Raw genomic sequence first — 11,957 nt, 5'->3', positions numbered from 1 at the left:
ATATGCAAGGTGGCAAATCAGCTGATACCCACGCTTCACAGAAAGGGGAGGCACAGCGACTGCAGAGCCACCGTAAGGGCGAGGACACCAGAGTCACGTAAAGCACAATTCTAACAGTTTGTGAAACGAGGGTTTCGGTTACCAAGTCCTGGAGAGGAATTTTGTCACTTCTATCTTTCCAGGCCACAAACTGGCACAGCCATAATGAAACAATTCTCTTGATAACGTTCACCCTTTGCCACCTGTGGCATAGCGTTATGTCTCGCCTAAATATTAAACACTATCTAAAGGTCTAAAGTTTTTCTCCCTTTTCTCTCTCTGTTCTTTTACTGGGATTTTTCTCTCCACTGGTCAGCACTTGGATATGCTGAAGAGCAGACGCGTGCGTATCTTATACAACAAGTAAGGAAAGTAACTGCACTTGGGTTTGAAAACTTATTATAAAATGAAAGGCTGAAAAAACACAAATCCCAAACAATCATTCTGTTTTATGTGTCTCCTGACAGAGAGCTGCTTTCCTAATACATGTATGCACATACCTATATATAAAATACGTGTTTATAGAAATATATAAAAATATTTTGTATAATATCCTGGTAATACATTATAAAAATATACTATATAATGTTATATAACATATATCCATATTATACAGGCATCTTTCTCACTAATTTAATAGCAATTCCACCCAGAAGCAAAGTTCAAGGCACATGACCAGGTACAAAGGTGATTTACAGTTGATTATAAAACATTTAAAATACAGACTTTTAGAAACTCTTGGGTTTGAATTTCTGTTCCCCCACATTTCTCATTAGCCATATGGAAAGCACCACGTAAGGAACTGAATGGGCCTAGCACATTTTTAAATTAGCTAATACAAAATCAGCCTTACAAAGAGATGCGTTTTCCTCACTTAAGCATTTTCTTGTATAGTTATTAAAAAACAAACCAAACAACCTTGTCCAGATTCAAGATCTAGTTATAAAAATAAATAAATCCATAAATATCGATGCATCAGTGTTTTAAATTTACCCTAAATTAAGGGTGGGAATTGTAGTTGAGTCCTAGTTGTCATCCTTATTAACACCTTAAAGGAAACCAGGATGGTTATTAATTTATGCATGTCACTGGCTAGATTAAATATAGTTATTCATCTTGCTCAGGGATGGGGAGGTGCTGGGAACATACCAGAGACTTTAGGATAAGGGACGTAGAGACAAGAGCCTGTTTGCACAGCGTATTTCACAAATACAGATCCCAGCACAGGCTGCGTTAATAATTTCAGTGGGCCGTGATGGAGCATTACTGCAATCGTTATCTTCACGTCAGTCCTTTCCTTCTCTTTCGAAATGAGGTATCAGACAAGTTTGAGCAAATATTAGAAGGGCAGGACAGGCAGATAACCAGCTTCCTTCTGATTTGAACTACGAAAGCTCACACATCAACGCATCTGCTACTGGCCTGTCTGTCCGAGGTTCGCCCCAGCGTGCCAGCTTGCTCACAGATCTATCGATACCAGCAGAGCATCCTCCAGCCTGCAGCTCGGTCATTGAGAGAGGCATTGCAAAAATGGTGACAGCAAACCTAGAAGTCTGCATACAGCACCCGAAGTGCTCTCCAACAAAGCCTCTCAAGTGTTGAATATTATCATCCCTGCTTTCCCTGAGCCCCAGCCTTAGCTGTCCCTGAACTCTGCTGGTGACCCTCTGTTCCGTGTGCGGGGCCGGGTTAGGTCCAAGATGTAATTAAAGCAGACTCAAAGATGATCTCGGCTCCATCTGGAGAACGTCCTTATTAAACCACGAGCTGCAGAAGCGCAGCACCGCCGTGCCTCACCTCTCCGTGACCAACCTGAGCAGCAGGACCTGCGTCCTCCAGATGAGGTGTAGGGCAGGTCCATTTCATCAATTTAAAGACAGAACTTCAGAATGAGCTGATTTCTACTAACATTGATCTGGCCACATATTTTAAGTGTGAAAACCAATTCAACATAGATTTCTACCACTTAATGTGTTTTTCCCATTATTCACTTCAATCTGGCAGTTACTAACTAGCATGCTGCAAGGTACATTCAGGTTTGCTCAGACACTGCCTTTATGCTTGTTTCCATTTCTAAAACTTATTATTATAGGTTTTCTTTAATGATTTAGAAAAAAAAAATGAAACCAGATTGTATAGTGACATTGATAATTTTGTGCAGTTTTTGGCCTAAACTTTGTGGGGCAGCATGAGAAAGAGTCAAAACAATGTGGGTTTTAGTTTGGTTTTTTTGTTCCTAGCTAAAGCAAAATACATACCATTAGTTTTTGCTCTTTTAATTCCTGGTATGATTTGAAAAACTTTAATATTAACCTTTTTTGAAACCTGCACTGTGTTACTAGTTATATTTAGAAAGTATTCCCATAGAGAGCTTTAAATACGTGCCCTGGTTTCAACTGGGATAGAGTTGATTTTTTCTTCCTAGTAGCGGGTATAGTGCTGTGTTTTGGATTTAGGGTGAGAATAATGTCGATAACACACTGATGTTTTAGTTGTTGCTGAGCAGTGCTTACACTGAGTCAAGGACTTTTCAGCTTCCCATGCTCTGCCCGGCGCACAAGGAGCTGGGAGGGGGCACGGCCAGGCCAGCTGGCCCAGACTGGCCAAGGGCTATTCCATACCGTATGGCGTCATGCCCAGTATAGAAACTGGGGGGAGTTGGCCAGGGGGAAGGGACCACTGCTCGGGGACGGGCTGGGCATCGGTCGGCGGGTGGTGAGCAATTGTATCATGTATCACTTGCTTTGTATATTATTGTTGCATTATTATTACTACTACTACTACTACTACTATTCTATTTCATTTTACTTCAAATATTAAGCTGTTCTTATCTCAACCCACGAGTTTTCTGACTCTCACCCTTCCATTTCTCCAGTGGGATGGGGGAAGTGAGCGAGCGGCTGTGTGGTGCTTAGTTGCTGGCTGGGGTTAAACCACGACAATACAGCGATATACAGCTGAGCTCTGTAGTTGACCAGCAGAGAAACTAATATGCAGCCATCCACATAACATGATTTGCAGCTATTCACACCTGGGAGTATTGTTCTTTAAGGTTTTGTCAAAATACTTCTCTCCACAAATTTAAAAAACTTTGTAAGAATTACATTGAAGAAGACATTTCAACCATTTTTATTAAAACAGAAAAGATTCAACTGTAAGAACTGTGCTACAGAAATAAACATTTAGAAATCCCCAAGGCCGTCTCCATGAAACCCTGGCATAAATTTAGCTACAGGGTTGTAGCAATTCCAGCGCCACCTTCTTACAGAAACACACTACAACCCAAGCAGGACTTCTACGGCAGCGATTATCCTGTTAGCTGCACCCATGTGAGTTCCCTTTCTGAGCATTTCTGAAATTTAGGTTTGAGGAACGCCCCAGGTAACAAATTCACTGCACTTGAATTTTCAAAAACGTCTGCAATGTAGACGGAGCGAGGAATTATCCCATAGAGATTTGCAGACGCTCCTCGGCCTCCTGAGTCTCCTCTTTAAGCCAGCTACCAGCAATTTGCAATTTCATGACCACGTTTTATTAACGCCCACGTTTCTTTCTCTCCCATCTGCTACTGTTACTCATCAAATGCTATGCTTTCTGGGGCAGCAAATCATCTCCTTACATCGCGCACGTTGCACCTAGGCAACGTGGCCCAAACTGGGCGAAGTCTGAACCTTGTCCTGATGAGCCTCACAGGCTTGCCCAGCTCCGCCAAAGAAATTTTACCAATGGACTTTCTAAAAACAGCAAAAGCAATCCTGGCTGTTACCGAGGGGGAGGCTGCTGGGTTAATAAATCATAATCACTGACCAGTCTAACAGCAATCAGTGTCTATTATCTTTACTGTGAATGATGAATGAAGATACTAAGATAACAAAAAGATAAATTGTCCCTCATCTTGGTATAAAATTTCATTCCAGAGACAGGGTATGTTACTTGACAGCAAACTTTTATACAGAAACCCCACCTTTATTTCACTGCGGTTGAATGAATAGAAAAGAAAGTTCTGTTCTAATCCTAGCTGTGTAGAACTGCGCCATTCAAAAGCATGGTGCAGTTCTACAGCGCAGAGAAATGTCTCAACGATATTACGCAAATAATCTGTGTAAATTTTTCCCTGCACAAGTAGTACTTTTACTAACACTCTTACTCGGGACCCTGGGCTTTCATCCAATAAGCTCAGAATTCAGATTACTCCGATACTCCCCAAATCCTTTGGCAGCCAAATAGTTGCAATTTGCCAATAATCTTCTTAACTGCAGGACCAAAAATGATGAGAACTGACCTTCTTTAATCGCTGTCTGGTCTTAGTTTACTACCTCGTCAAGACATCTTTCTCTATGTGTGCAAAAAATCTAGAACTTGACTGAGTTTGAAAACCAATTATAAAGCCTAAAATATGGTTCTGTGAAGTAGTAATCATAGAATAGAATCACAGAATATCTTGAGTTGGAAGGGACCCATAAGGATCATTGAGTCCAACTGCCATGACATTTCAAATGGTTGCCTTACATATAATATGTAATACATAATACAGCCAGGCGTTAGACTCGATCTCGAGCAATAAGGAGCCTAGGCTGATAAAAGCCATAAAGGAGCATTACTGTCAGTTAAGAAAAAAGCACACATACACACTTTTTAAATGGCTTCCTTCCAACCTGTAGCGCTTCCATTTGGCTTTTTCCTGGTTTCGGCTGGGATGAAGTTAATTTTCTCCCTAGTAGCGGGTATAGTGCTGTGTTTTGGATTTAGGGTGAGAATAATGTCGATAACACAGGGATGTTTCAGTTGTTGCTGAGCAGTGCTCACACCAGTCAAGGACTCTGCAGCTTGCCATGCTCTTGCACGGTGCACAAGGAGCTGGGAGGGGGCACGGCCAGGGCAGCTGGCCCCGGCTGGCCCAAGGGCTATTCCATACCATATGGTGTCATGCCCAGTATAGAAACTGGGGGAGTTGGCCAGGGCGGGGTGCAGGGGACTGGCTGGGCACCAGTCAGAGGGTGGTGAGCAATCGCATTGTGCATCACTTGTTTTGTATATTCAATAATACTAATACTAATATTATTTTCTCTTCCTCTGCTGTCCTATTAAACTGTCTTTACCTTAACCCATGGGTTTTACTTTGTTTTTTTCCAGTTCTCTCCCCCACCCCACTGCGGGGCGGCGGGAGGGTGAGCGAGCGGCTGTGTGGTGCTTAGCTGCCGACTGGGGTTAAACCACAACAGGTTTTCAGAATTTTTTTCTTCTATTTTTTTCAGACACCATAAATCCATAAGTTTACTCCATTTCTTCGAAGATCTTCCATCTTCTTTTTCTCCACCCCTATTGCCCATGAGCTCCTCTGCAACATGTTCCAAGCGTGGCCTGAATCTGCTCGTCCTCCACCACCCTCAAATCTAAACCTCATCATCTAAAACACTTGAGAGGTATTCTGTGCCTTCTGATTGCTTTTTGTTGACTTCCAAAGTGCTATCTTGTTATACACCCATCTAGTTTTAAGTGTATTTATTCTGTTAGTAACTTTTATTAGTCTACAGTTGTTCACTTGACATGTGCCTATACCTAATGTGTGGCCTGTTTGAGTCTGACACTTAATTTCATAGCAGACGGTATATTAAAGGCCCCCCCAGTTTAGGCAGGTAGCAGCTTTTTTTTTTATGTTATGATACATGTTTGGAAATATTTTACATGCCTCTGTATCACACTTTTCCCTTTGCTCTTTCGCAGAGGTGGGAATGCAATGAAGTAGGTAGACAGAGGCTATCTCGCTTGTGAGATGGAAAAGCCAATTTCGGTTCAGAATGAACTAATGCACAAAAACACTCAGCAAAGACTTGCCCTAATTCATCCACAGCGAAAATACGTTGCTTGCAGCTACAGGGCTCATGGAAAACACAATGAACAGAAACAATCTGCACAACACAATAACAGCTTGAGTGCGACGTGATGGATGGTTTGCATGCATGCATGACATGAAACATTCTCCAAAAAAAAAGAGAAAGAAAAAAACGCCCAAGAATGCTGAGTGCCTAAAGGAAACCACATACTATCAGGAGAGAGTCACAAGACAGAATTAATCCTCAAGGAGGGAAAAAAGCCAAACTCGGAGGGACAACTTAGCAGTCCACTGGCTGCTTCTCACAGCCACTCACTACCATCCAACTCTTAGTAGGCCTGTAACATAAAGTTGTCATCTAAAATAACAGCAGATGTAAAATATCTCAGAAATAATGAGCATTTAAAGAAATAAATGGGAAGGTAGGGTACATATGAAGCAGTCTCATGGGAATATGCTGCTTGTCTTTCCAGGATGAGATTTTTGCTTAGGAGAAACCCTCAAGCCCTTGCAATTAAAGAAAAATATTTGCTTTTTTTTTTTTTTTTTTTTTTTTTTTTAAAGAGAGCTGAATAAGAGTGCAAAGCAAAAGAAACAAAAGTAAAGTTTGCCAAATTGTGACACTCAAGTTTGGAGAGCTCTGTGCTGCTACCACTTATGGCTGCTCTCCCCCTGTCCCAGGCTGGAATATCACAACACTGAAACATATTCATCTTGCAGAACGCAGAAGATTATATTGGCAGAAGGAACCTCTGGAACTCTATTTTTACTACACGAGTTTCACACCTCTATGTGTGAATTTCAGTACAGATTTACCAGAGCATTTTCATTTATTAAAAAAGTTTTAAGTGATAAGTCATTAAAATAAAAACTCTCACCAGCAGCTTGCAAAGCGTTCTAACAAGGCACTCCTCACTTAAATTACTAATTTTCACAGATAAATTATCAGCAAATGATTCCTACTAAAACTAGAAAAAAATACCGTGGGTCTTCTAAAAGCAAGACTGAAATACAATAAAACTAGGTGATCAGTGAAAGAACAGATGAGTAAGTTACTTTGGTCTTACTTCTCGTCTATTTGGTGTTATGATAGTAGCTGGAGTTTGACATCCCTCCCCCTCGGATGGCGTGGACAGCCGTTGGAGAAGACGCTGGGTAATGACCAGGGCGGATGGGCTTGGCTGCAGAGTAAAAGCAGGAAACCAAACAAGACATTTAGCTTTCACACCAGGTTTCCTACCTCACCTTCTCCTGTAGTACAAACCCCATTGTTTGCAAACAAGGAGCCGTGCTTGGCAGAATAGCCTGTAACCTAGCTCTGCGGAACGTAGCATTCCCTTACCTCGGCCAACAAGTACATCCATTTTCTGCTTGTGACAGAGCCATTTAACCATCCCGTGTGTGCCCCTCTGCAAAGATTATGGATTGTCTGTACAACAGAGGGAAGTCATGACCCACGTGGTTGGTCAGCGATGTACCTTCTATGTCCCATTTGACTATTTATATTGTTCCAGAAGATGCTGAGACAAAGCTGTCAATGGCTTTCTACAAGAGGTTGCATACAGCAGGAAATATTGTGTGCTGCCTAATTCTTTCTCAGGTTTTAAGACACCAGTATTACCATCACCATCCAAAACATTATCCTTCTACTTTAGCAATTCCAATGAATCATTTCAAAAATTGCCCCATCTTAAACACCAGTTGATTGTATGCGCACATTCAGATTGCGCCACAAAGATATATCAAGCATCTGAATTATATAGGAAGATTTTTGACTCTACGCGGTCCAAATTAAATCACAAGGACGAGTAATCAGGGAAAAAGAGAGGAAGGGACAAGGTCCAGAAAGGCAAGGCAAGAATGAAAGCAGAAGGAGAGTATGTGGGGGAGGAGGAAGAAAGTGAGAGACTAATTTAGAGAGACAAGTTTTCGGGTCACTAGAAGGGCACACAAGACCCATTATGCCATTTATTTACTGAGTTAAATAGCAGAGGCACTTTAAACTTTAGGTGGGGCAGATTCTATTAAAAAGTGAAGCCTTTGAAGATTCCTGTGCAGCAGAGGAGATGCAGACCCCATGGTTTGCCCTGGACTGCTGCTTTCAAAGCTCGCTCTATTTAAACACGAGCAAACAGACCAACCATGATGAAGTATGTGAGCAACCACTAACCCTTTAGCTCCATGTCCTTACCAATTTGAGCGGAGTGTGCTCGCCGTGCCATGTTTTTGGCTCTCACAGCCTCCTTAATGCGATCTACCTCCTGCTGGTACCGTTTGCGGTCTCGCATGGCGTTCTCCTTGGCCTCCTTCAGTGCGCTCTCCAGGGCCTTAACTCTCTCTGCCGTAGCTCGAAGTCGTTTTTCCAGCTTAGGAAGCTCACAACGAAGATCTGCATTATCACGTACCAACTGCAAGAAAAGAAGTTTCAAAAATTTCCCATGAGAAGCTATGGGAAAGGTCCTCTTACAAGGAGAGTCAGAAAACACCACCGATTCCTCTTCACACCTTGTATACTACAGATGAAGGAAACGGGTTTCTTCCAGAAATGACTGCAAAAAGCTTATGTCAAAGAGACATTTATTTTTAATTATGCAGTTCGTTTATCTATATCATACCTAGCTGAGGTATGATATAATTTAAATTTTCCAGAAAGATCAAAGAGCAAATGAGTTTATTCCATTCAACAAAACTTCACAGATCTGATCCTGGAGGGTGAGGGCTCCAGGACAAAGCCTGCTACTACGACATCCACTTTTCTAGACTCGAAGAGCAACTGTGGCAGAAGCTGTGCCTTTCTTCAGAACGCAGAAATGTCCGGCATTTCACAAATACGGGATCACCTCATTATTTCAAAATGGCAATGCTTAAATATGGCTTATGGACAACACTGAGTATCATCAAAAATTCATCATCTCCACTGGTTATGGCATGCTTACCTACTTTTTCCCTACTCAAGCACAGGGGAAAATCGGAAACTTCAGTGCCTCAAACATCGCTAAGAAATCACTTAAGGCCTGGAGTCATAAATGTGATGATTATATGCAACTCTGAATTCATGCACTTCCTCGATTAAATATGAACCTAAGCAAGTTCTATCAATTATCAGAATAACATCTAACTTCACATGCAACAACAGCCAAGACAGAGAACTGATTTTTTCATAAATAAAAAACTGATGTAAACAGTTAGAAAATCCAGTACAACTTCTACTGAACAGATTATACCACTACTAAAAGTCAACACAAAATTGTTCCAAAGGAGTGATTCTCCCTTTTCTGGAGTGAAGGGAAGAAAGTGGTTTAACTACCACATTAATAATACAGTAAAGCAACAGCACGTACTAACATTCACACGGCATTTGACAATCAAAATGTTTTACACCTGCTAGTCCAGGCTTAGTGCCAGAAGAAAACCACAAACAAAGCTAAAAAAAAAAAACCAAAAACATCACAATGTGCTTTTTCTGCAAGTGTTGAACCCTCGTTCAATGAAATAGTTATGATATGAAATAAGAGCAGGATGATATCACATTCAGGTCAAGTCCAATGTCATTTTTCCCTCTAAGTTTCTTAGGAGACATGGGCTCCTAGTTGGTTTTGAGGAAACATACGCTAATGAGAGCTATAAAAATCCGTATCTGAAAACCCAGGAGATGCGTGAACTGAGTGCAAAAAAGGCAAAACAGTAAAAGGAAAAACACTCCTAACATGTCCCGATTTCCACATTTAGAAACTAGGTCTTTAAACCATCTGTTCACTGGGAATCTCAAAATACTGAACCTTAGTGGACACTTGTCACGGTCCGGCACTGCTTGCTTTTTTGGCACTTCCACAGAAATAAATAAAGCAAATGTTGGAGAGCGCTGTGTCTCACTAATAACAGATTCAGAAAACTGCACTGGAGAATGTTATGTCACTGTTCAAAAATGAAATCAAAAGCATCTTTACTATTTTGTGCTCTGCACCTGAAGACTGGGACACAGTTCAGAAATACTGACAGCTGATAAGAGGGTGGAAGCATACTTATTGGCAGAAATGATCCAGTTTTATCTAACGAGGTGCTGCCTAGATATATACCCACACCACTGATGCATACACACTTCCAGTAAGCAGCGGGTAAGGCTCTTTCCTTGACGTATACCCCGAACGCTTGCCTACCACACGTCCCCTCCACCCCCCGTGCAAATGGTGAAGGCCTCTCCGTAGCCCTTGTCTCTCTGAACAGCAGAATTGCAAAGGAAACGGGAACTCCATGAAAAAGGGAGGAGGCAGAGATGGACATGCCCAGAAATGACCAACCTCAGCATCCCGGGGAGGTACCAGCCCTTAAGCTGCACAGAAAATCTCTATTTCTTTGCGATCATACTCCAGTTGACCCCAGTTAAGTCACCTCCGAGGGTGCCTCTAAGCAGCTGTAAACCAGAAGTCAAAACTGGGGATACACAATCCATCTAGAAACCAGCAATCAGCACACAAGGTAATAACAAACACTTTGTTCTGGTTTTTATGCATTACACCAATACAGTGACAAGTAGTCTTGCCAAAACTGCTAGAGCCTATTTTTACAGAAAAAATAATTGCTTATTTAACACATCCATAAGAAGTAGGGGTCGTGGGAAGAGCAGCTCTAATACCAACCCCTAATGCCAAGAATTTTAGTTGAGAACTATACGTACCATTTCCTCAGACAGTACCTACGTGTTACCTTCAAATATTGTCCTTTTAAACATAAAAAAGTATATATTTTTTAAAAAAAGGTAATCCTACAGAACAGTGATACATGTAAAGTTTTTCTCATAACTGAGTTTTCAGAAGCAATTACTATTAATCAATGAAAAAGATACAAAAGATTTTGATGTAATAGTAACTGGGCACCAGCAAGAAGTGGAGCCCCTACCTGTTTGTGAACCTTTGTAAGCTGTTCCAGGTTGTTCTCAAGAAAGGAAATTTTCTGCTTCTGCGCAGCACTCCCACCTCCGTCGTCGCTGTCGAGTTCAACGCTCTGCACAGAGAGTTGCAGCACTCAGCAAAGCCAGGCAGAAACTCAAGAGGAAGCTCAGGTCTTTTGTGAATTTAAGCTTCCCAAAGGCAGAAACGTCTTCCAGAGCCCCAGATTAAAGAGAATTTATGTTACCTGTTCATTTGATATTTAAGAGCCACATTCCCCGCTACACAAAAAATAAACTATTCTTACTGAACAATTATGGGGGGATCCTGAATAGGGAAATCATAGATTTTAGTGGGGAAAACCCCTTTTCCCTCTTTTTTCCACTCCTGGGAGACATTTTTATGTAATATGGGTTTTCAACCTTTAAAAAAAAAAAGAGGAAAAAAAGTATAAAAACTCTTCCCCAAAACTACTGTAAAGGACTGAAAAGCATTGCGAAGCCTTTGACTATTTATGCAGCTTCTGACTCTTCTTCCGCAGTTAAAAATACATTAATTTCTGCCAAATAATAATTTTGCCAGGCAAAGGCTGACTAGTCACAAGCCCATAAAAAGAAATGGCCACAGCATTCAGTGTAGCATTTGTTAGTGCAAGCTATATTGAATAATTTCTGGTACCCATTAATACCATCTTTGAGAATTTTGTAGCAGAACTGAATTGCATTGGTTCATTTCACTTAACCACTAAGACTTGTCCTTAACAAATGAAGACCAAATAAAAGCTAATAAACATCGGAACAGTTTTAATCTTATTACTCACCGTTACTGAAAAAGACAATAACCCATTTTGTAACAACATGCACTAATGGCTTCCAGCAAATCACAAGAATACTGCAAAAAAAATATAAGAATTTGGTTTAAGAGAGTGTAGTCTTACTTTTTTAACGCGGGTGGTGAGATCTTGCACAAACAGTTTGCGCAGGTTGTGAAGAGTCTGAAGTTCTCTTGCCTGGAATAAAAATAATAATAAAAAAAAGCACAAGCCAGTAAGGCACAGTAGATACTCTGGGGTAAAAAGTCTCTTCAGATTTGAGTAGATAATATGACTTTATTGTGATTTACTTATAGAGATGTACCTGCCGGTAGGTATAGGCAGCTCACAGAAAGGCAGTGCCCACGCTGTGCCCCACTGAAGAGCT

At 41.2% G+C, this 11,957-nt stretch overlaps 1 protein-coding gene across 1 annotated transcript in view; it reads right to left on the bottom strand.

Annotated features, from left to right (window-relative positions):
- Positions 1 to 11,957, bottom strand: part of KIF5C (kinesin family member 5C) — an 87,784-nt gene that overhangs the window by 3,800 nt on the left and 72,027 nt on the right. Inside the window, exons 22-25 of the mRNA XM_087732425.1 lie at positions 11,696 to 11,767; positions 10,769 to 10,873; positions 8,064 to 8,280; positions 6,940 to 7,053 (exon numbers count right to left, since the gene is read on the bottom strand). Coding sequence (XP_087588551.1) covers positions 6,947 to 7,053; positions 8,064 to 8,280; positions 10,769 to 10,873; positions 11,696 to 11,767 — 501 coding nt within the window. The 3' untranslated portion in view covers positions 6,940 to 6,946. The remainder of the gene's footprint in view (positions 1 to 6,939; positions 7,054 to 8,063; positions 8,281 to 10,768; positions 10,874 to 11,695; positions 11,768 to 11,957) is intronic.

The sequence above is a fragment of the Nipponia nippon genome, unplaced genomic scaffold, assembly GCF_047370975.1.
Source record: "Nipponia nippon isolate SJK-2023a ecotype South Korea unplaced genomic scaffold, ASM4737097v1 scaffold_5, whole genome shotgun sequence".
In the NCBI taxonomy this organism is placed as follows: Eukaryota; Metazoa; Chordata; class Aves; order Pelecaniformes; family Threskiornithidae; genus Nipponia; species Nipponia nippon.
The sequence above is the reverse complement of the archived record's forward strand: the minus strand, read 5'-3'. Positions and strand labels throughout refer to the sequence as shown.